The 24,382-nt window shown below is 36.7% G+C and overlaps 1 protein-coding gene across 4 annotated transcripts in view; it reads right to left on the bottom strand.

Moving 5' to 3' along the window:
* LOC149564801 (gamma-glutamyl hydrolase 1-like) overlaps positions 1 to 24,382 on the bottom strand; it is a 152,072-nt gene that overhangs the window by 25,336 nt on the left and 102,354 nt on the right. For all 4 annotated transcript variants that reach the window (XM_089818382.1, XM_089818383.1, XM_089818381.1 and 1 more), the window contains one exon: positions 5,910 to 5,970. In XM_089818382.1, the coding sequence (XP_089674508.1) occupies positions 5,910 to 5,970 (61 nt within the window). The remainder of the gene's footprint in view (positions 1 to 5,909; positions 5,971 to 24,382) is intronic.

Raw genomic sequence — 24,382 nt, 5'->3', positions numbered from 1 at the left:
ACTGCTATCCCAATAAAAATAAGGGATTTATTAGAAACATTACCTGAATTGCAGGTGGCACTAACACAGGGGGCAAAACCGAAAGAGACAACCTCAAAGAAAGAGAAGGAAGGAGAAGTACACACAAAAGACAATACATTGTTCACCATAGGGATGAGGACAACACTAGTGGTAGTAGAGATGGAGATACTTGGGTGCAAACTCTCAAATACTATTTTGGATGGAGGTTCCAGTGTCAATGTCTTATTAGAAGAAACATGGAAGGAATTAGGGAAACCTACACTCTGGCCCCCGACATTTCATCTAGTAGGAGCAAACCAACATGGAATCAAGAATCTAAGAATGCTGATGGGAAAAAAAGTCATCGTTGGTACACAATAATTTTTTATTGATTTTGTGGTTATCCCTTTAGAAAAGAAAGGGTACAATGCTTTATTAGGCAGGTGATGCTTGGTCACAGCAAAAGCTACCCATAACTGGAAGCGAAGCACTCTATCTATTGAGCCGGAAGGAAGGAAGTGCATCATAGACCTCAAGAACCAGTCAGTCAGTCAGGACTTGGCATCAGACTCAGAAGGAGAAGACCATGTAGGAATGAAGCCAGATGAAGGAGTGCTCAGACGACGACACAAGTTCCCATAATGGATTATTCCACTGGCAAATGGGAGACTATGAAGTTTTCCACGCAGAATGTAATATGTTGCAAATACAAGAATCTCAATTAGAAAGAAGGTACCCAAAGGAGTACACGGAGTATAAAGAGAATGGGGCAATAAAGTTATCTACTTTGGATAACAAACCTATCAGAGAATTAATAAATGGGTCTAAGCTAAAAGCGTATAAGGATAGGAATGAGTTAGCAAGCAACCATATTACATGTACACAAAAAGAAAAAAAAAAGTACGCAAAACAAGGAACACAAGTATTGAAGAGAATGATTTAAACTAGGCCTATATAAAGAGGAAGTTTAGAACATACTTGCCATAACAGTGGAGAGAGCACAAGTGGAGAAAGGAAGTGAGGACGCCCGTACTACAGGAGACAAGCAGTGAAGGGGTACGGAAGATTTCCGTACGAAAGCATCAAGTATGGCAAAATTTAGGACACATTTCCATATGGAAGCATCAAGTACGGCAGAATTCCATACAGAACCATCCCGTATGACAAGATTGTGCAAGGAAAACTTCCATATGGCAAGGTCCTCACATACGGCAATTGCCCCTCATACAGCCACATCATTCCGTACGACAACATCCTACCTTGCCCCTCATATGGCCAGGTCATTCCATACTGTGGCATTATTTTGTACAACAACTCATTGGGAGAAAGGAAACCATACGGAGACATCACTTTCAACGTCCTAGCGTACGGCATAATTCTGTACTATTACTTCAGAGCCCCATATTGCAAATTTTCGTACTCAAAGAGTCTGTGCTAGAGCAATAGGTTGTACATCAGCTTTGTGGCAAACAATTATATTACAATTGGTATAGGTGGCATATACAACCAGTTAAAAAGACTTGGGTGCTAACACAACAACACACAATCATGAAACTAAGCATTGGAAATCCGAGCAAGGAAAACATTATCAACTCCAAAAAGAAGAAATATGTTGCATTGCAAGCAAAGGAGGTAAGGAAGATGACAACAAGTAAAGGGAAAGTGGCACTGGAAAATCACCACCACTATTGAAAATATTACATTTGAAAGTGTGATGGGAAGCGAATGTAAGACTTGGTGGGAAAAAGTAGACGCAGACATCCGCTAAAGAAAGCATTATGTATAGCAGAGGTAGATAAAATCATTTTTATACCGATTTTTGAATTAAAGGAGTTTGAGTCTATATTACGGAATTTAATCACAGGGTGTGAGAAATCAGGTCATAAATCTGTAATACAGCATTTCTAGCAACAGGTGACAATTTCTTATGCAGAAGGAGAAATAAGTAAGGTTTTCATAATTCCTAACAGAGGGCAAGAAGTGGAAAAAAAACTTATGACAGTAGCAGACAAGAAAAAATGGCTGCAAATAACGTGCCGGAAGGACCTTACAAGTATGGAATGGGAAGGAATCCTAAAGAACAGTCGAGGTCTAAAGAAATTTTTTATCCCAAATGAGGAATGGCATTGCGTGGTAGATCTAGTTAAAAGCAAGCTCACTATAGGCAACTGCACTTCTGACATTGCCCTATGGATGTTACCTACAGTGGATGGATTGTACAAAGCGCAAATATATAACTGGGCTAAATTTCTTTCCGATAGACTTCGACAATTTATGGAGTTGAAACATAAAGCCTTTTATAGGCCTCATCATACAGTGGCCTTGTTCTTAGAGACAGTATGCACGCAGGTGAGCAGCGAACACTAGGGAACACTGGTACCGACTAGTAGAGTAGTAGAACCATATAAACCAGCTATGACCTATTGGCTCTATTTAGATACCTTGGATGTAGGCTCTCATAATGGAGGTAAACCCAAGCAAAAGAAACCGAAACAAACAGTAGTAATCGAAGAAGCAGAAGAGGAAGACAATGATGAAAGTTCAAAGGAAGAAGGTAGCGATATGGATTCATCCTCCTCCGACTCACAGGAGGCAGAGATCTGTTTGAGTCATCTCCAGGGTACTCCACAGGCAGTGACGTTTTTACCACCTACAGAGGGACCACTTCCAGCAGAGGTAGCATAACCTCTGGAACTTTACCAAAAAACACCTAGTGATCCCGGCAGAATTGAGGCAGCAGATACTTTCAAACCAAATCAAGCAGAAGTCAAGGAAGGAACAGGTGGCAGGCAACAAATCCCGACATGGGGAGCTTCCAGAGTCTCAGTTCCGAAGATGGCGCCACATATCTATCTTTCCAGAACAACCCTCCCATACTAAAGTCATAGATTTGAGGTGCCAACCAAAATGTGCTCATAAAGTAAGGGTACAAACACCATAGGGTCCAGAAGTAATCCATTCGGTTGCTCTTGTGGTACAGCCAATAGGAGGAGAGGAGAAAAATGGAAAAATTCACACCCAGGGTAGCATGATGACACTAGTTGGTACCAACGGGGCCACGACAGACACGGTCCTGGAGGAAGCGAATAGGTTACTCGAAGAGGAAGGCATGGTGTCTTCACCCCTAGTGACAGCTGTTGAGGAGCAAGTTGAGACACAAAGTGAGCGCGGAGAACCACCAGACACAGCATCTTTTGCAGCCAAGGCCGAAATATTCCTCACTGAGCTTCATGCCATGGAGCATTCTACTAGGAGGATCATGCAGCAGGCTAGGGCTCAGAATTTGGAGACCATCATCACCACAACACAGGCTTTGGCCGCCTTTATGCAAACTAACTACCACACAGATTGGGAACTACTAGAACAGGGTGGCTATTCAGCGGAGGACATGGCTACCACATGGACAGGCAGCTCTATCATTCCTGTGGGACAAGAATTATCGCCTCTCCTAGAAGCGCTGATAGCAATGGAGGTTGCCTTTCGAGGAACCTTTTTGAAACTTCAGAAGGAGAAAAACATAGCTAAAGTTCGGAGCTAGAAGGAGTCTTCAACAGCAATGGGCATCAGAGAAAGTTGCTATGCAGGAAGCTTGGAACAAAGAAAAAGTTGAATTAGAGAGCAAGGTTGTTGCAGTAGAAGCTAAAAAGATGGATGCGCTATGGGTATTACAGGACATTCGAACAAAGCAAAAGACAACAAAGCGAGACCTGCAACGACTAAGGGGAACTCCTAGCACAAGGATGTCCTCCCATCCTCCTTGAAATTACAGTTGTTTTTGTTTCATGTTCTAAAGTCGTCTAGAAGACGACTTTTTTTTTGTTGGGGGGGGGGGGATAGATGTGGTCGGAATAAAGTACTTTTTATGTTTAGTACTTGTTAAAGCTAGTCATGTTGGGTAGTTAGGTGGTGAGGAAATGCGTCAGTTGGCTTTCAACTAACCCGTCTATAAATACTTGGAACATTGGTAATGTGCTCATGTTGGTTTTTGGTATTAATAAAGAAATCATTTCCTTGCCTACTAGTATTGTGGTATGAATGGTATGTTCTAAGTTGCACTTCATATGTATCAATTGGATTATTCTGTATATTTGTAAGAAAGTGTGTGATATTCCACTATACATTGTTTAATATTGTAGAATGGTTATAGTACAGGATAGATCAAACATGAATTGGATATTACCAATACCAATCTAAGCAATTATTACCAATGGCAACCGTACTTGATATTCGCAAGGGAAATAGTATTCTTTATTTATTGCCAAGATCCAATAGTACATCATTCATGTTCCAATGTTCTTAAATAGTGCTTGGTTGGTTAGGGATACCAATGGACGCACCTCCTCCCTTCCTAACTAACCCAACCCAAACACTATCTATCTTTAATTACATCAATGCTTTATTATGCCCTACACATATGTATCTTCAAGTGATTTGAACACGTGGTATGCAATATCACATTTTGATATAATTAGTGCCATACAGTTGCTAACTGCATCCACAATCATTTTCATAGCCTTTTCATTGTTCTTGATCCATTGAGATTTCTCAGGATCATTCTCTGGTTCAAGTATGTTTTCTTTTACAAACGAATCTAATTCACTTTCCTTCAAGATTAGCATAACTCTGAATTTCCATGATACAAAGTTTGATGCTGCTTCAAGATGATCTTTGAAACTGATTCTGCTTGGCATTATGAAGAATGGAATGTGATTTCTCCTTTAAGAGCAAATTTATATTCTAGATAATCTGCTATCTCAAATCCAATCAGATCTTCCTTAACGAGGCTCTAATATCATGTTAAAGTAGATTAGATTTATGTTAGATAGGAATATAGATATCTTTTTATTTTATCATCTCTTGAATAATGCTCTTACTAACCTATGTTTCTCTGCAGATTTCTACCAGAATAATGACACTGATATTTCACAAGAATGTGGATAATGCTGATATTGATAACACTTCAATTATTTCTAAATATGAAACACAATTTTCTGGATAGAAGAAACAATAAATATAGATCAAAATGACTTGCACTTATTAATTTCTGTACTTGCATTTTTTACATATATATATATATATATATATATATATATATATATATATATATATGTTTGAAGGACATGTCTCTTCATTGACATGTCTATATGCCATTTCATAATCGGCAACTCTAAACAAACTAATGTCAACTGATGATTATCAGTAATATAGCAGATGTAATCAGACACATATCTGATGTCTTAATCGATGCAATTCATACATTATCGAGGGCAGTAATTGATGTCTAATATCAATTAAATAGATATTCATTAAATAGCAAGGATAATGATCTTCTATATTGATTAAATACAGATCGATAGCTACAGATTTGTACTTGGAAAATAACTGTAATGATAATCGATTATCATGAATCATAATTCACTCTTCAAACAATCAGTTTAATGATATATAGTTTAACATGTAATTATGCATGTATGATACCAATATACTTACTGTACATTGATATGCATGCATTCATACCAATATACTTACTGTACATTGATATGCATGCATTCATAGAATCATAGATAATTCTATTGATATTTATCATTCATTTTTATCTGACCGAAGCTATCATTATCAACAGGCAGCATACGCATTTGGAATTAATACTTGTTCCTTCTCAAAGCATTATCTAAAACATTTGTTATCAATAATTTGATTTATATTTATAGAATTGTGGGATTACAAGTAGTGTCCAAATTAGATAAGAAGGGGACATTACATTCTCTATGCTTAATTGTTAAGCTTCAAATGTTCCATAAAACAGAATGATATTACAAAATCAGAATACAAATGCCCTATAGTTACTGACACTGCCAATTTATTTGTATGTAGACACCAGTTACCATGTTACAAGTGCCTTTGCTTACCATGTGATTTTGCATAATGAGCCTTTTTGTTATTAACTTGTTAAGCAATTTTGGAGAAAACCTGCAGACACCATGAAAATTTACCATTAAGCTTTACTAGTACAAATACATAAAACTTAGCACTAACGTAATAAGATACAAAGCAAGGAAATAAATTGCTTCTTCATTTCTTCAACATATATAAAATATACTTGTCGTTTTCTCCAAGTTTCCTAGTTAATATATAAATGTTTCAAGATGCAAGACATTAAAAAGCAAAGACTTTAGTCGTAGAAACGTATAATCAATGTAGTTTTGTTTGTTGTCTTGAAGCCAATCACCTAAAAGAGATCTTAGTGACCTTGACATTCAATATAGCTAATAATGTTCACTGAATTCCAACCATGTTTGAATGGAAGTCAAACATTTCCTTGGAAATATTAAGTAAATTGACCATATTTAATTTTTTTGATCATTTTCTACCCACATGAACCATCATTGTTCTGTAGAACACAAGTTTGCTACTAAATATATTTTAAACTTTTATCCAATTCCAAACTTTAATCAGTTACTTTAGATTTCACAGTGAGATAAAAAGAACCAAATTGAAGATAAAAGATAGGTATTAAGCACCACACAACAAGAGATCAAAACACAGGAATGTGTGATGGAAACCCAATGAGGGAGAAAACTAAGGTGAGAATTGCTGCTAGGATCTACTGTACTAATCCAGCCTCACAATTCAAAATCTAGTTACAAGTATTAAGGGCTCCAACCCTAAGGAGCATCAACCCCTGATCTTAGAGCATCAACTCTTACCAAAATGAGCACCTACTCAATCAAACTGAACTTCCAACCAATTACAATTAAAAATCTCTGAATGGTTTGATGACCAACCTACAATTCAATTCAAATATGAAAACTAATTAAACCAGTAACACTTCTGTGATAATTCTTATGAACAAAGATACTTTAAACCTATAACAAATATTCCTCGGCACAATCAATACAATCTGAAATGTAGGAAATTTCCAGACTGAATCAAAATGCATATGATTATAAATTCTTCAATACAGTGTCAATCTGAAAAACAAATCTTCTAAGAGGTCCGAAAGTATAAATCATATTGATCTCTAACAATTTGCTGAATCTTGACCATAATATCTGTAAATAATCTGCAAATTTTATGCTTTAATCAGACTTATGCTTTGATCAGACTTTATTAACTATCTTTAGAAGGTTAATACTGTACTTCTTTAATTCTGATTACAACTGAGAATAATCAATCTTGATCTGATATTATGTGTTTATCTGCAATATTATTACTGGATATAGATGCTTGAAGGAGCAGACAGAATGTGTTGTGTGCGTCCTTCAAAACTGCATCACCATCCCTCTAAATATCTAAACCAAGAGACGTCACCATCAAAGGGCATGTCCCTATCCTTGGTTGGCTTTCATAAACCTTTCTCATGAATCGGCGACTTCAAGACTAGTTAAGATTAACAACTAACTAAAACCTTGTATTAGGTTAGTATCAATGCAAATTGATCTTGGAAAGTCGCCACCTCACAATAAGGAGAGTATATAAAAAGCCATTCGTAGATATCTAGACTGAGAAGATTAAGTGCGACCTGCACTTCAAGACCTGTAGATTATCATGTTAAATACTTAACACTCCCTCTTAACTTGACAATCATACAGAGAGATATTATATCTAACAACATCAATACAGATGAATAAGCAAGAATTAATATTCTATATCTGTCTGAATCTTCTTAGTATGTGGTATTATAGAACACATAATACACTATCATATTACTAAACCTGTGATATGACAAATCACTGTTACTAGTGATAAGACACAAGTTGTGACTCATAGAAACCAGTATTTATATATCACAATGAGATCCTCAGTTTAAGATCTACTAGAATAAGGATAAACCTTAAAATTCTTCCTTTATCCAAATTGTGACTCATAGACATAACAACGTCTACATCACAATATGATCTTGAACTCTTATAGATTTTACAATAGCACTCTACTATTTAGCACATTATTTAAGAGATCGTCACCTCTAAAATAATGAATACAAATGGTGGAGCCCATAACAGTCAATAGCCTGACAAATAAATTATTTTATTAATGATCAAAAGATTACAAATAGTTTACAACTCAACCATACCGAATCTCCTCCTGAAATGTTCTATCTTGACTCTAGATAGTGGTTTGGTGAGTATGTCTGTTGTCTAATTTGTAGTGCAAAAGTATTCCAATTTTACAAAATTCCTATCTACCATATCTCTTACATAATGGTAAGGAATTTCAATATGCTTGGACCTGTCATGGAAAACTAGATTCACTGATAGTTTGATGGAAGATTATCACAATGAATAATCGTAGGATTCATGGCTTGCCCAAATAATCCCACAAGTAACTTCCTCAGCCAGACTACTTCTCGAGAGACCATCGCTACTACAATGTATTCGGCTTCTGTGAAGCTCTGAGCTACTAAAGATTGTTTTCTACATATCCAAGATATCATCGTTGATCCTAAACTGAAACAACATCCTGAAGTACTTTTCCTATCTTTAACACTTCCACCCCAATCTGAATCAATGAATCCATGTAAGTCTAAAGCAACTTTCTCGTATTTGAGTCCAATATTAAGAGTTCCTTGTAAGTATCTCATAATGTGTTTAATCGCAACCAGGTGAATCTCCTTTGGTTCACACATAAACTAACTTAAGGCATCAACTGTATAGCAAATATCCGGTCTTGTATTTACTAAGTACATAAGAGACCCAATCATCTATCTGTAGAGAGTAGAATCTATGGAAGGTGATTCTATTGCTACTTCCTTAAGTTTATGTAGATTGGTCTCCATTGGAGAAGACATAGGTTTGCAATTCCACATTCCGTATCTCTTTAAAATGTCCGATGTATACTTCTCTTGATTTAGTATAATACTGTCAGAATTTTGTCGTACTTCCAGTCCTAGGAAGTAATGAAGGAGTCCCAAATCTTTCATCTCAAATTCTCTAGTTAGATCTTTCTTGCATTAATCTATGACATTATCATCACCTGTTATTAGCAAATCATCAACATGCAGTATCAGAATTACCATATCATTTTTATCTCTTTTATAATATAAATTGGGATCCGCTTCATTCTTGGAGAATCCTAAGGCGGTGAGATACTTATCAATTCTTTCATACCAGGCCTTGGGAGCCTGTTTAAGCCCATAGAGAGCTTTCTTGAGCCTGCAAACAAAAGCATTAGAATCATTAGTTTCAAATCCTTTAGGTTGCTCCAGATATACTTCTTCTCAAATCTTTCCATTTAGGAATGTTGTTTTTACGTCCATCTGATGTACCCTCCATCCCTTTGATGTGGCAATTGCTAAGATTGCTCTTACAGAGGTATATCTAGCAACAAGAGCAAAAGTTTCTTCATAATCAATTCCTTCTTTCTAAGAAAATCCTCTCACTACAAATCTGGATTTATACTTCTCAATACTACCGTCAACAGCATGCTTTATTTTAAATATCCACTTGGAAGAAATAACAGATTTTCCTTTAGGTCTTGGAACAATTTCCCAAACATCATTTTTCATAATAGATTGGTATTCTTCTGTCATGACTTCTTTCCAAACTGTATGTTTAATAGCATCAAAAGGATTGGTAAGTTTTGTTTTGGATAAATCACTCATGTTTGTTGTATAACTAGAGAATCTTTTAGGTCTTTTGCTTTCTCTAATTGTTCTGGAAGGTGCAGCAAAGTCTTTAGTTGCTTCAACTCTTTTAATAGCCCAAAGTGGTCTTTTCTTTGAATTTTCTTCAAGATTCATATTTTGAAATTCATCTTCTATTTCTTCTAAGTTCTCCCTCTGGGACCCAGATTCGCTATTTCTTTCAAAACTAGGTAAAGGAGAAGGTTCATCTGAACTTATGGCTCTTTTGAATGTAAGATCTTCTTCAAAGATTACATCCCTACTAAGTTCAATATTTTTTTGTCCAAGTATGAAAATCCTATATGCCTTAGATGTTTCACTATACTCTACAAAAATACCTTTCCTCTCAGAGGGTTCTAACTTGGTTCTCTTTTCTTTTGGAACATGGATAAATCCTAGACACCCAAAAATTCTAAGATGACTTATATTGGGTTTTACTTTAGTAAATACTTCTTCAGGGGTTTTATCTTTAAGATAGGAGTAAAGGCTTATGTTTTGAATATATACAGCAGTACAAGAGGCTTCTGCCCAAAGATAATATTCTAGATTTTGGTCAAAAATCATAGCTCTAGCAGCTTCTATAATTGTCCTATTCTTTCTTTCTGCTACCCCGTTTTGTTCTGGATTATAAGGAATATTGTAGCCCCTTTTAATTCCTGATTCTTGTCAAAACCTTTTAAACAAATCTAAGGTATATTCTCCTCTGTTATCAATCCTAAGGGTTTTAATTTTATGCCCTGAAAATTTTTCAGTTAATGTTTTGAATTCTTTAAACCTTTGTAGGATTTCTTTTGATTCCTTGCATTTTAAAAAATAAATCCATGTTTTCCTAGAGAAGTCATCTATGAACAGGATATAATACCAGAATCCTCCAAAAGAAGGCACAAACATTGGTCCACATAAATCTGAATGAATTAATTCTAGTACATTATTTGTTTTCCTAGTACTATCATGAAAGGGACTTCTGGTGTTCTTACCCAAAGCACACCCTTTGCAAATACTTGGGTGGTCTTTATTTAGTTTAGGTAATCTAGTAACCATCTTCTTCATAGTTGATAAAGTTTTGAAATTTAGATGCCCTAATCTTCTGTGCCAAATTTCATTTATATCTACAGCTTCGTGAACTAGAGCTTGAATAGATCGACTAAATTCTGTATTCAATTCATACAAATATCTTTTTCTTTGACCAATTAACTTTGCTTTCTTGATGGAGGAGTTCTTAGCCCAAGTTAATACTTTGTCATCCACAAATGCAACATTGTGCCCATGATCTTCAAGTGCTGTAATTAAGATTAGGTTTCTTTTAATTCCTAGTATATAGAGTACACCTTTAAGAAGAGTATTTCCCAATTTTAGCTTCAAAGTACAATTTCCAATTTTTTCAACGGAGTGTGCTGAGTTATCACCAATAGTAACTTCACCTTCAACCTTCTCTGATAAAGAATCTAGAGTTTCTTTGTATCTCGTTATATGTCTAGAAGATCCACTATCAATTACCCATGCTTTCTTTGAAATTTCATTTGATAGAAGAGGGATACAAAACACAGTTCTCAAAATCATAAGTATCTTCTTCTCTAATAAAATTTTTACAATTTGCTTGTTGTTTGGAATTTTCAGGACAATTAGATCTATAGTGTCTAAATTTTTCACAATTGCAACACTTAATTTTAGATAGATCTTTCTTGGGTTTTCCATTCTTTTGATTTCCCTTTTTCTTCTTGAAATGCTTCTCCTTGCCCTTATAGGAGTTTGTATTAAGAACGTGAAGTTCTTCGTCTTCTGCTTTTGGTTCCCTCCTTTCTTTAGTTTTCTGGATTCCTCTTGAAGACAATCATTCTTGAGTCTGTTAAAGCCTGGAAGATTATCTCTGGCACTTATTCCTTGTGCAAATGTCTCCCATGAATTTGGCAATCCATCTATAGCCATAAGCATTAATTATGTGTCACTAATGGTGGTTCCTATGCTTGATAGTTTATCTCTAATGCCGACAACTCTTAGGAAGTAAGAATTTATCGATTCTCCTTTCTTTGTCTGAATGTGATTTAGTTGCCTTTTTAGTGCAAGAACCCTAGTTGCATTGTTTACTTCATATGTCTTTCGTAATGCATTCATCATATCAAAGGCAGTTTGATGTTTTGTAAACATAGGTACGATATCATTTTTTACTCCATCTAAGATAATTTGAATAGCTTTTCTATTTCCTCTGCTCTAGATAGATTTGTGAGGTTCAACTAGAGGTTGTTTGGATGCTACATCAACAAATTGTTTTACATTATTCTCTTCAAGAATCATCATGATTCTGAATTTTTGAGCATCGAAATGTTCCTTCCCATCAAATGTATTCTTGGGTCTGATTGTGTATGCCATAGAAGATAGGAGATTGTTGCTTGATGTATACAATGTCTGATTACTGAAATTTTGCAGAGCTTAGGTTCGATTACCAGAGCTCTAATACCATGTAAATAATCTACAAATTTTATGCTTTAATCAGACTTATGCTTTGATCAAACTTTATTAACTATCTTTAGAAGGTTAATACTGTACTTCTTTAATTCCGATTACAACTAAGAATAATCAATCTTGATCTAATATTATGTGGGAGTTTATTTGCAATATTATTACTAGATATAGATGCTTGAAGGAGCAGACTGAATGTGTTGTGTGTCCTTCAAAACTACATCACCATCCCTCTAAATATCTAAACCAAGAGACGTCACCATCAAATGGCATGTCCCTATCCTTGGTCGGCTTTCATAAACCTTTCTCATGAATCGGCGACTTCAAGACTAGTTAAAAATAACAACTAACACCTTGTATTAGGTTAGTATCAATGCAAATTGATCTTGGAAAGTTGCTGCCTCACAATAAGGAGAGGATATAAAAAGCCATTTGTAGATATCTAGACTGAGAAGATTAAGTGCAACCTACACTTCAAGACCTGTAAATTATCATGTTAAATACTTAACAATATCAAATCTAACTCAAGACTGAATCAAATTACTATGTTGGGTGGATATTTTGCAACCGACAGTTTATGCAAATTCAGTTGCAAAATAGGTAGACCAGCCACAACATGTGAGACAGGGCCTCTCCTACCTTTAATAGAAGGCTTCCCCTTCTCACCGTTCCTTGGATCCATAGTTTGTAGACTCAGACTCGGAGAGTACTCGGCAAGCCCAAAATTTTCAACTCGGAAAAAACTCGGCATATACTCAACAAAAACTCGGGGAAAACTTAGCAACTCAAAAAGTACTAAAATTTAAAATCTCTTAAAGAAACATTTTTTTTTTTGTAGAATACAATTATAAAATGTATTAAATTGGTAAACATTTCAATAGAGAAAATGTATAGTTTTATAGAACTAAAATGATGTGAAAAATGCATCTAATCCAATGTTTTCCCTACATCAACATTTTTACCTACGTTTTTTAACATCTATGAATACGCGAGAGATAAACTTGAGAGTACTCGCCCAGCAAAAAAACTTGAGAGTACTAGGAGAGTTTGTGAACTATGCTTGGATCAACTCAGGGTAAGCAAGAAGTGAAGAGATGCATTATAGGGTGTTACTAATATTCTTTCCACTTTCTTTTAGGAAAGAACCCACTTAATCGTGGAGTGGGTAATGAGCAATTTGAATCTCTTACACTATACTTCTATTTAAAAGTTGGAAACAGTGATACCGATATCAAACACCAACTCACAGTCTGATTGAGAGTGTACCGACTTAGATATACATCTAGTCTTATCTATTCTATACGAAAAATTGTTACTATTGGGACGCATGGACTTCCAGAAGTAGAGAACTTCTAGCTATTTGTGTGAATTTGAGACAGTAATATAAGCTACAACTATAGATTCTAGTCTATATATGACCACAATTGCTCCCAGTCACAACTTCGACTCCAATTGTTTCTTACATTCACTGTGCTCTATTCAAACATACAATAATAACATGAACAAAAAATAATTGAAACAAATCACAGTGAGAGCTTCCAATTTGTTCTATCATAATTGCTTCTAATCACAACTTAGAATCTGAATGCTTCTCTCTATTCACTTTTCTTTCAAATTTGTACTACAAAATCATAGTTATGTTTACACAAGTTTAGCAAAGCTCTCTTGCATATAATAAAAGATGATTTTTACAATGAGGGGGGCACTCGTTATATAGGAAAAAGAAGTGAGAGAAAGAAGTACAAAAAGGTGCGAGAAGCTCAACCGACTCAACTAAATCAAACTAGGAAAGAAGATTTATCAGATTACATGACTGAAGGTTCGTGTAATCTGATTACATGGCTGAAGGTTTGTGTAATCGGATTACATGCAATTAGATTACATGTAATCTATCTTCTACAACTACAAAGCTTAAAAACACTTGAAGAAAATGTTGAAGTTGTTGATTCTGAATGAATAAATCTTGTAGGTTCTTAGCAAAGACCTTGTACTGGATGGCGCAATCGTGGATGATTGCTGAATCGAGAGTTTCTTTATTTTGTGTCACTGCATTCTCTTTGATGAATTGCCAATTGTAATTTGAAAACTTGATATAATCAAGATTTTCCTCATTCCACAGTTGTTGTGAATTCTTCTTTGTCAAATTCGCACATTCTAGAGTTTTTGACACTTTGAAAACCATCTGAATGATGTCCAGATGTAAACCCAGAACAACTTTCCCATCAATATCTTTGACTATTTTTTTTTTTTTTTTCCGGATCAAAATACTTGGTGCATTCCCACACAAATTCAGGTTCCAAGACTACCATTGGGAAAGTGGACACCGCGTGAATAATTGCTTTTTGAGAATCAAAGCATGTCTTTTCAAAAGGATGAGTAATGTTCCCGTTCCCCCTTCAGAGAAGAAACAATTGAAAACAATGGTGTACAGCCTTTTGGAGTGTGTGTACGGTATCAAGGAGGGATGCACAGGAGAGTCTGTATGGTGGTATCTATTGACCAAAATCTTGTTGTACAGTGGCAAAGGAGTGAAATCAGGAATGGTCGTATAGTCTTGAAGGAAAGATGCACAAGGTGATGTCCGTATGGGTGATTGGAGCAGTGGAGTCGTGCGGTGGGAAGCAACAAGGTCGTACAGATGGGATGTGTGTGTGGTCATATGGTGGGAATGTGTTCGAGACGGTCGTACAGTAGAATAATGGAGGTTGTATGGTGGAGTAATAGAAGTCGTACGGTGTAGTAATGGAAGTCGTACGATTGCACAGATTGAGATGTGAGGGTTGTATGGTGAGCTTAGGACTGAACTTGGAGGTCATAAGGTGTATGGTAGTGGCTGAAAATAGATGGCAGAAGTCCATATGGGTGATGTACAGAGAGTGATCGCAAACCAATAATTAGTGTGAACAAACAACGAGATTTAATGCAAATAAACAGTAAATGGAATTACAAAAGACGAGAGTAGATCAAACTAAACACAATAAATATTCGCAATATGATTGTGCTCCGACTTGCTAGATCTGAGCGAAGTGTTACAGGCGACGGAATAGGGTGAGGGTTGAATCCCACCGAAACCTTAAAAAACCAAATAAGGAAGGTCTTTCACTTTCAAAATGGCAAACAATAGAGAACCCCAACAAGAATTTGTAAGACAAAGAAATAATTCAAATTGCATACCTACGGCTACCTACAAGCTGTGCTTAAATACCTGTCAAAAAAACTTTCCGAGGGTCTACAAAGATAGCTGATGGCTACACTTACCTACGAAAGCAAAACTAAAATGGTTTCGAGGTATTTTACATCAATCGGCCCATTAACAAAGATTTGATAAAATAATCTATTTTATGACGGGGATATTACAGTCCTCCCGTCCCAAAATTTGCTTGTCCTCAAGCAAACGCAATGCCGAATGCTGAAGAATGTGCTCGCCTTCCCAGGTTGCGTCGTCCAACGGCAAGTGTTTCCAACATACCAAATATTCCTTCACCGTTCAGTTCTGCAGGGTCTTCTTACATATTTCAATAATCTCTGTTGGTTTCAATATGAGGTTTCCTTCTTCATTGAGCGGTGGAAGGTTCGTCGCTACTGTGACGTTCTGTCTCACAACTTTCGTCAGGTAGGAAACGTGAAAAACGTTATGATTATGGCTCCCCTCTGGAAGATCTAGCGCGTAAGCGACTTCACCAATGTGGCGAACTACACGATAAGGGCCATAAAATCAAGGCTTCAATTTTTCTTTTCCCTTTTCTTTCAATGAGGATTATCCGTATAGTTGGAGCCTGGGGTAGACTAAGTATCCTACTCCGAAACTCCTCCTATTCGGTGTTTGTCAGTGTACATCTATTGTTGATTTTGTGCCTGTTGTAAGTTTTCCTTCAGGTATCTTAGAATGTCCTATCCCTCTTGAAGCCAATCCCTCGCTCTTGGTGCACAACTGTCCCCTAGAACTGTGTCGATGAAGGAAAGGGGTTCGTACCTGTATAGATCTTTGAATGGTGCCATCCCGATGGACATGTGGTACATGGTATTGTAACAATATTCCCCTAGGTGTATCCATTTGACCCACGCCCGATGTTGTGCCAAAACATAGTTCCGAAGGTAACCTTCGAGCCACTTGTTCACAATCTCTGTTTGTCCATCTGTCTGAGTGTGGTAACTAGTACTTGGTGACAATTTTGTCCCTGCCAACCTAAACATTTCTGTCTAGAAGATACTGATAAATTGTCCATCTCGATCACTGACAATGTTTTGAGGTAACTCGTGCAGATGAAAGACCTCTCTAAAAATAGATCGGCAACTTGTGCGGCCTAAAAATCTAAGGGGATGGTGAAGAAATGTGCAAACTTTGTCAGTCTATCAACCGCCACAAAGATACAATCATTTCCGTTCACCTTGGGAAGTCCAGTTATGAAATCCACCAAGATACTTTCCCACTTCTGTTCTAGAATTGGTAGAGGTTGCAGTAACCCAATGGGTAGAGTATGTTCGGATTTGTTCTGCTGGCAAACCCCACACTCTCTTACATACTGCAATACGTCTCATTTAAGACCTTTCCATCAAAACCTCTCCTTGAGATGACTGTAAGTTTTGAGGAATCTCAGGTGTCTGACTAAGGGTGAGTCGTGTACCTCCTTCAAGATTTTCTATTTCAATTTGGATTCCGACACTAAATATATCCGATTCTTATAGTAAATGATGTCATCCACCACTTTGAATTGATCATCCTAGGTGTTTCCATCCATTAGCTCATAGGTAAATGTGTTTTTGGAGTATTCTACCAATAAATGAGCTTTTGAGTCAGCTGAAATCTGGCTCAGTAAGCAGATGGCGGGTTTTCTAAACAAAGCATCTACAAACACATTGTTTTTTCCTTTCACATATTCAATATCAAAATCAAAAGCCTAAATCTTGCTTACCCATTTTTATTGCCTCTCATTCAAGTCCCGTCACTCCAGAAAATATCTCAAACTATTGTGATCCATACGAACGATAAATTTGACACCCACCAGATACTGCAAGAACTTGGTTAGTGCATGTACGATGACCAACACCTCTTTGTCATAGATAAAATATAAGCATTTTGTTTGTGTAAGCTTCCTGCTCTCATAGGCTATGGGGTGTCTATCTTGCATCAATACTATGCCAATGCCTTCTCCAGATGCATCACACTCGATAATGACTGGTCGAGTGAAATCAACTAAAGCAAGCACAGAACAAGTGGTCATTGCTTCCTTCAACTTATCAAAAGTGAGTTGTGCCTTTTCATTCCACTGGAAGGACCCCTTTCTTGTCAAATTTGTTAATGGTGCGCTGAGCCAAGAGAACCTTTTTACAAACCTCCAATAACTCCAAAGAATCCTCGCAACTCCGTAAGTGATTTTGAGGGAGGCCAATCAAGGATAGCTTAAATCTTCTCTTGAAGAACTTGACCCCCATATTTATTAACAACATGCCCCAAGTACAATATTTCTATCATACCAAACTCACACTTGAATTGCTTGGCGAGCAAAGACTAATCCTTTATGATCCTTTGGACTTCCTCTAGATGCTTCAGATGCTCTTCCCACGTCCTGCTATAAATAAAAATATCATCAAAAAATACCAATAAGTACTTACGCAATTGTTTGTTGAAGAAGTGATTCATGCATGATTGGAATATAGCAGGTGCATTTGTTAATCCGAACGACATGACCAAGAACTCATAATGCTTGTAGTAACAATGAAAGGCCGTCTTTTCCACATCTTCCTCCCTCATGTAGATCTAATGATATCTGAAACGAAGATCTATTTTTGAAGAATAGACTGCGCCATGTAATTCATCCAACAACTCATCTATCTTTGGAATGGGATATCTATTCTTTATTTATTTTTGGTTCAATGCACGGTAGTCCACACACATGCGCATCGTCCCGTCCTTTTTGACCAATACCGTTGATGACGTAAAGGGCTTAGAACTAGGATGGATCCATCCTTTCTCTAGCAATTCCTGAATAGTTTTTTCGATCTCATCTTTGAATTTCTTGGGATGGCGGTAGGGTGTGGTTATGACCGACTTGGCTCTTGCTTCCAATTCGATAGTATGTTCAACTTCAAACCCTCGATGAGGCAGTATGCCAGGACGAATGTCTATAAAAAATTTATCATGTTTACTCAAAATATTCTACAGATCATCATCCTGGGGAGGTGTTTGTTTCCCTTTTATAGGTTCTACCGAGACAAAACAATGTGCAACCCAAGCAACGTCATCACGCCGAAAAATTGCCTCTATCCGATGTGCAAAAACTTCCTATAGACCCTTATTTGCCATTCCGCGGAGAACAACCTTCTTTTCATCAACAACAAAAGTGAAGTCCATATGTTTGAAGCTCTGAGTGTATTCATCAAGTGTCTCCATCCACTTAATGCCCAGAATAACCTCCATATCATCAAGGTCCACTATGAAGAAATCCTAGGTCACTGTGTGATTCGCCATTGTGATACTTAGTTGAGGAACAAGGTGTGCGCAAGGCAGAAGAGTCCCTCTGGCAACCTTGACTTGGAATCCTGTGTACGTCTCCGTAGGTAGACCTCTTCGCTTTACCAGAGATGAGTTTAAAAATTTATAGTGGCTCCGCTATCGAGCTTTACCACAACCCTTTGTCCTTGAAGGGTTCCTCATATACAATAAACCGTGCACCTCGAGCTACCGGCTACGGCGATATTTCCTCTGCGTCATTCCAATGTTGCAATTCTTTTCGTACAATTCAAACTAACTATTTTGGTGTCCTCATGGGATTGGCAGTCTTTGGAGGGTATATCTTCCTATTCGTCCTCATCACAGATACAACCTTAATGTAGTGGATTTTTGCTTTCCCGAGGCATCTATGCCAAGGTTCTCATGGTCCTTTGCAGTTGAAACATAGTTTCTTCCTTCGGAGCTCCTATCTGGTAGCCTCATCCAACGACGACTTTCTTGGTAGAGGTTTGTTATCTTTGTCCCTCGAAAACATCGGCGGTTTGGAATGTGAGTAATTTCATGAGGATGACATTGTTGATAATGCCATACTCCTTGCCTTCTTAATGGCCTCTGACAGGGTGGTACGATTGAACCCTTTTACCCAACCTTTTAGTGGTTCTATCAGTCCGTCCATGAAGAGTACTATCCGTCTTATTTAAGAAATGTTCATGACCAAAACAAAGTTTTTGAATTTTCGCAATGTACTGGTCAATCGATCCAGTTTGCCTCAGTTGTGCCAAATCTTTGAAATTGAGTTTTGGATCTTTACCGTCTAATTGATCTATCAATCTCTCAATGAATTCTGCATAGATATTTATTTGATCATGCCCCAGTGTGATGGTGTCGTGATGCCACCATTCATGCGCAACTCCCTCCAAGTGTAAGGCCGCAAATTTAATTGCTTTTTCTTTTGCCATGGGATTAAGCTAGAAGTATCTGCCATCATTACCCATGCTTGCATAGATATGGATCCAAATCCGTCAAATGGTGACAAATATACTTTACTCAACTTCCTCCTGAGATCATCATTAAAATATCCTCTATTTCCGCCTCCCAAATATCTCATTCTCAGATCTGCATAATCTTTGTAGGATATATCTTCCTCAATTCGCATTCTTCTAGTCTTCTCTTAGTTGTTCTTGCATTTCTTCAAAGGTTGGTTGCTTCCTTCCAAGTGGTGCCTCTGTCCGTGGGGGAAAAGATGACATGGAAGGTCGAGAGTGTGTTGGATGAGGGTTTGCTTTAGCCGACACCAAGTCTGCGCTGTGACCATTTTGCTCTCTGGATATTTTATTGTCTGCCAACTTCTTGAGAGTCTCCTCCATGAGTCGCTAAGTATCATTAATCTGTGACTGATTCCTCACAAGTTCTCTCAGTAGTGTCACGAGTTTGGCAACTGTGGGTTCCGGTTCAGTAGCCATTCTATCAACGGAATGGGTTCTTCTTCTCTTCCGGCTATAAACTCTCATTCACTATCCACAGGCTGGCAAGATTGAAGCTCTGATACCACTGTAATGTTCTCATTCCCCCTACAAAGAGGAAACAATCAAAAACAATGGTGTATAGACTTTTGGAGCGTGTGTACAATATCAAGGAGGGATGCATAGGAGAGTTCGTACGGTGGTATCTCTTGACCAAAACTTGTACGATGGCAAAGGAGTGCAATCACGAATGGTCGTATAGTCTTGAAGGAAAGATGCACAAGGTGATGTCCACACGGGTGATCGGAGCAGTGGAGGCGTACGATGGGAAGGTACAAGGTCGTGCGGATGGGATGTGTGTATGGCCATATGATGGGAATGTGTTCAGGACACTCATATAGAAGAATAATGGAGGTCGTATGGTGGAGAAATGGAAGCCGTACGGTGTACTCATTGAAGTCATATGGTTGTAGACTGAGATGTGAAGGTCATACAGTGAGCTTAGGACTAAACTTGGAAGTCGTACAGTGTATGATAGTGGCTAGAAATAGATGGCAGGAGTCCGTACGAGTGACGTATGAAGAGTGATTGGAAACCAATCGTTAGTGTGAACAAACAATGAGATTTAATGCAGATAAACAATAAATGGAATTACAAAGGACAAGAGAGTAGATCAAACTAAACACAACGAATATTAGCAATATGATGGTGCTTCGACTTGCCAGATCTGAGTGAAGTGTTACAGGCGACAGAGGGTGAGGGTTGAATCCCATCGAAACTGGATAAAACCAAAAAAGGGAGGTCTTTCACTTCTAAAATGGCGAACAACAGAGAACCCCAACAGGAATTCGCAATACAAAGAAATAATCCAAATTGCATACCTACAATTATCAACAAGTCGTGCTTAAGTACCTGTCAGAAAAATTTTCTGAGGGTGTACAAAGCTCGCCGACGGCTACACTTACCTATGGAAGCAAAACTAAAATGGGTCCAAGATATTTTACATCAATCGGCCCATTAACAAAGATTTGATAAAATAATCTATTTTATGATGGGGATTTTACAGAATGTCTATGTTCTTTGAAGAAACTCTGATATATCTTGAAGAGTGCATTGCAACATGAAGATGGAAACATCTTTGAGTGAGATTGGATCTATGAAAACTTTGGGATTTGAGTTACAATGACAGATCCATGAGGGATGAGTGTTCAAAGTATGGATTAGATACTTATTGAACACTTAGAAAAGTTGGAAATGTTTAGGACAGCCTGTATTTTGGGCAAACATGGACAAAATGAGGTTTAAGATGATGGATTACATGTGGGCAAAATGAGGCTTTTGCTTTGGGTGACTAAGAATGCAAGTTGGAAGCATATGGATATTTGCAAAATGAGAGTTTTGACATTTAGAAATGTGAGTTTTACCAAAATCGGGTTTAGGAGATACAATTACATTTGGTAAAAACTCGTGATTTTTACTTGATGTAAATATGTAATCGGGTTTAGATAATACAATTACATGTGTAAGGATATGGAGTTTGGACGTATTTGGATGATGGATCAAAATGGAAGGTGAAAGCATGGAAATGTACTTGCATTCTTGAGGGAAGATCTCCAACTTTTCTCAAAAACAAACCAAAGCAAGCAAAAAAATATATATAAAAACTTAAAAACAAAAGAAAAACATACCTCTTGCTTTGACTCAAACTTTGACGAACTCCAAAACTTCACTTTGCATGCAATTTCGTTTTTGAGATGAAAAATCTTTGAATTTGCAACAAAATGAAGGTTTCCAACTTATTTAATAACTCAATGCAAAAAACTAGGGCTGCATTTGAACAAACGGATAACAAAGAGCCAAAGAGTGCAGCAAATTAGCAAAACAAGCAAGAAATGCAAGCAAAATCTAACCCTCACAATTGCTTGAAGAGCAATGAGCAAAATTTGGAATAAGTTTGGATAAACTTGTTCTCTCCAAATCGGGTTCTCCAAGTGTATTTGCATGCAATGACCCAAAGTCTTTGAAAGATTCAAACCTTGGCTTCGAATCAGCTTTAGAAGACGCAAATACATAAACAAGATGTTGCCAAAGAACTTGCAAATGCAATCCTAACTGCAGATCACACTTATTGAAGTGATTTGCATGTTTGAAAAAGTCTCTTCAAGGCAAAATCAGGTTCTCCATCTTGCATTGCATGTGCTTCTGTCTTATGCAAATGCTTCAAGAGATTCCTTCCTTCCAACATTTTATGCAAAATCGGGTTTAGAATGCCCTACTGCATCAATGTTTTTGGCTTTGGAGCAGCAAATCAGGGTCTCAAGGTCTAAACACATGTATTAAATATGCAAGGTAAATGCATATACTTCCTTCCCAAGTCCAAATTGTTAAGAATGTAGTGAAACATCTGCTGGTTAAATATTAGTAACTGACTTTATATATATATATATATATATATATATATATATATTTACAAATCTGTCATTACAATTTATACTGCAGAATATCAATTTGATAAGTATCTTATATTTCTCATTCTTAATATGACAAATAATCTTCTACATTCTGATGTTGAAGATATCATTACATTGAATGGTGTGCTTCGCATTCGATAATCTTCAAGTGACATTATATCACATCCCGATTGCTATCGGGTGTTATTAATTCTTACCACTGATCATAATTAAGTGTTAACTTGTTCACACCGATTGATGAATCGGGAGTCTTCTTTGGGAAACGATTTGATTATTAAAAGACTTGTCATTAGGTGTGACTAGCATCAGTTAAGATCAGTTATGAACAGGTGCTATTATTATATATGTTGAGGCATGACCACGTAGGGTCATGCCCCTACTTGGTTATGTTTCAATGTATATATAATATATATACTAGCCCCAATTCTTATTTGCAGATCATATCAATAACATTAGCATATAGATCTTAGACTATATCAGAACACTACTTCAGAAAACATATCAAATTAAGAAGTCAAGCAATCACATAAGGAACAAATAGGTCTGCTAAATTAAGGAAATCACAGTGAAACAAAATTGCATAGTCTCCACCAATAAAGATCCATTAAACTTTATATGGTATCAGAGCCTAATTGGTAGAGAGACTCTCAAACTGAATCTTGAATCAAAGGGGACAATATGTCAAATAATGTGAGAGTAGAGGACAGACTCGAAGGAGCAGCAAATTTCTTTTCTTGGAAAATTTGGATTATTACATTTTTTGAAGAATTAGAAATAGATTCTTTTATTGAATCAGACATTTTGATATCTAAAGATGATGCAAAACAAGCCACTTTGAAAAGACGAAATAATAAAGCCAAGAAAATCATTGTGGATTCTATAAAAGATCATATTCTTCCATCCATATCAAATCTAAAAAAGGCATTTGAAATATTCAAGACAATTAAGGATACGTTTGAAATCAACAACTCAAGTAGATTGATTACAATTCAAAATCAACTAATGAATACTAAAATGAATAAAGGAGAAACAATCTCATCCGACTTTGGAAAGATCTCCAAAATTAAAAATCATCTATCTTCTATTGGAAGCGAAGTAAAAGACCAAGAACTATTGATAATAGCACTTAGAGGTTTGCCCTTATCTTAGGAAACATTCATCCAAGTCATCAGCAGACCTTCAATACCATCTTTTGATCAACTAAAGAATGATTGCACATCAAAAGAATCAGGAGTAATCTCTAGAGGGATCATCTCAAATCAAGAGGGAGAAAATCAAACTCCTTTCTCAGTCTCTAATTACATAGGGAAAAAGAGGAAATCCAAAGGAAAAAATATGACAAAAGGAAAGAGAATAATAATCACAAAAGAAATGACTTCTCCAAAGTTAAACGTTATAAGTGTGAGAAACTCGGACAAATTTTAGAAATTGTCTAGAAAGGGAAACAATCTTAGCTTCTTTAGCCGAAACAAAAAAAGATGAAAATCTATTATTCTACTCCGCTTTATCAAGTGAGAGGAATTCAAATGAAAATGTGTGGATAATAGATAGTGGTGCTTCCCGACATATAACAAGATTCAAAGAAAAATTTGAAACTTTTGGAAATTACCTTTCTAAAGGAGTCACCATTGGAGACAACTCCACCCATCCAATTAGAGGAATTGGGACATGTTCTATACAACTAAGGACTGGAGTTACACTAAAATTAAAAGATGTTCTTTTTGTACCAGGCATAAATATATATCTAATTTCAATTTCTAGACTAGCTGATGAAGGATTTCAAGTCACCTTCAATGAAGAAAAAGTTTTGTACTGGCATAAAAACTCAAATCTAAAAAATGCTATCACCATAGGGACCAAAGATGGGACCTTATATAAACTAAGCAATATTCAAAAGCAAGCTCTTCATCATTAAGTG

Source organism: Cupressus sempervirens, chromosome 3 (assembly GCF_028749045.1).
Source record: "Cupressus sempervirens isolate cs-2001-9-10 chromosome 3, ASM2874904v1, whole genome shotgun sequence".
Lineage (NCBI taxonomy): Eukaryota > Viridiplantae > Streptophyta > Pinopsida > Cupressales > Cupressaceae > Cupressus > Cupressus sempervirens.
Note: the sequence above shows the minus strand (reverse complement) of the source record. Positions and strands in the feature narration are given on the sequence as shown.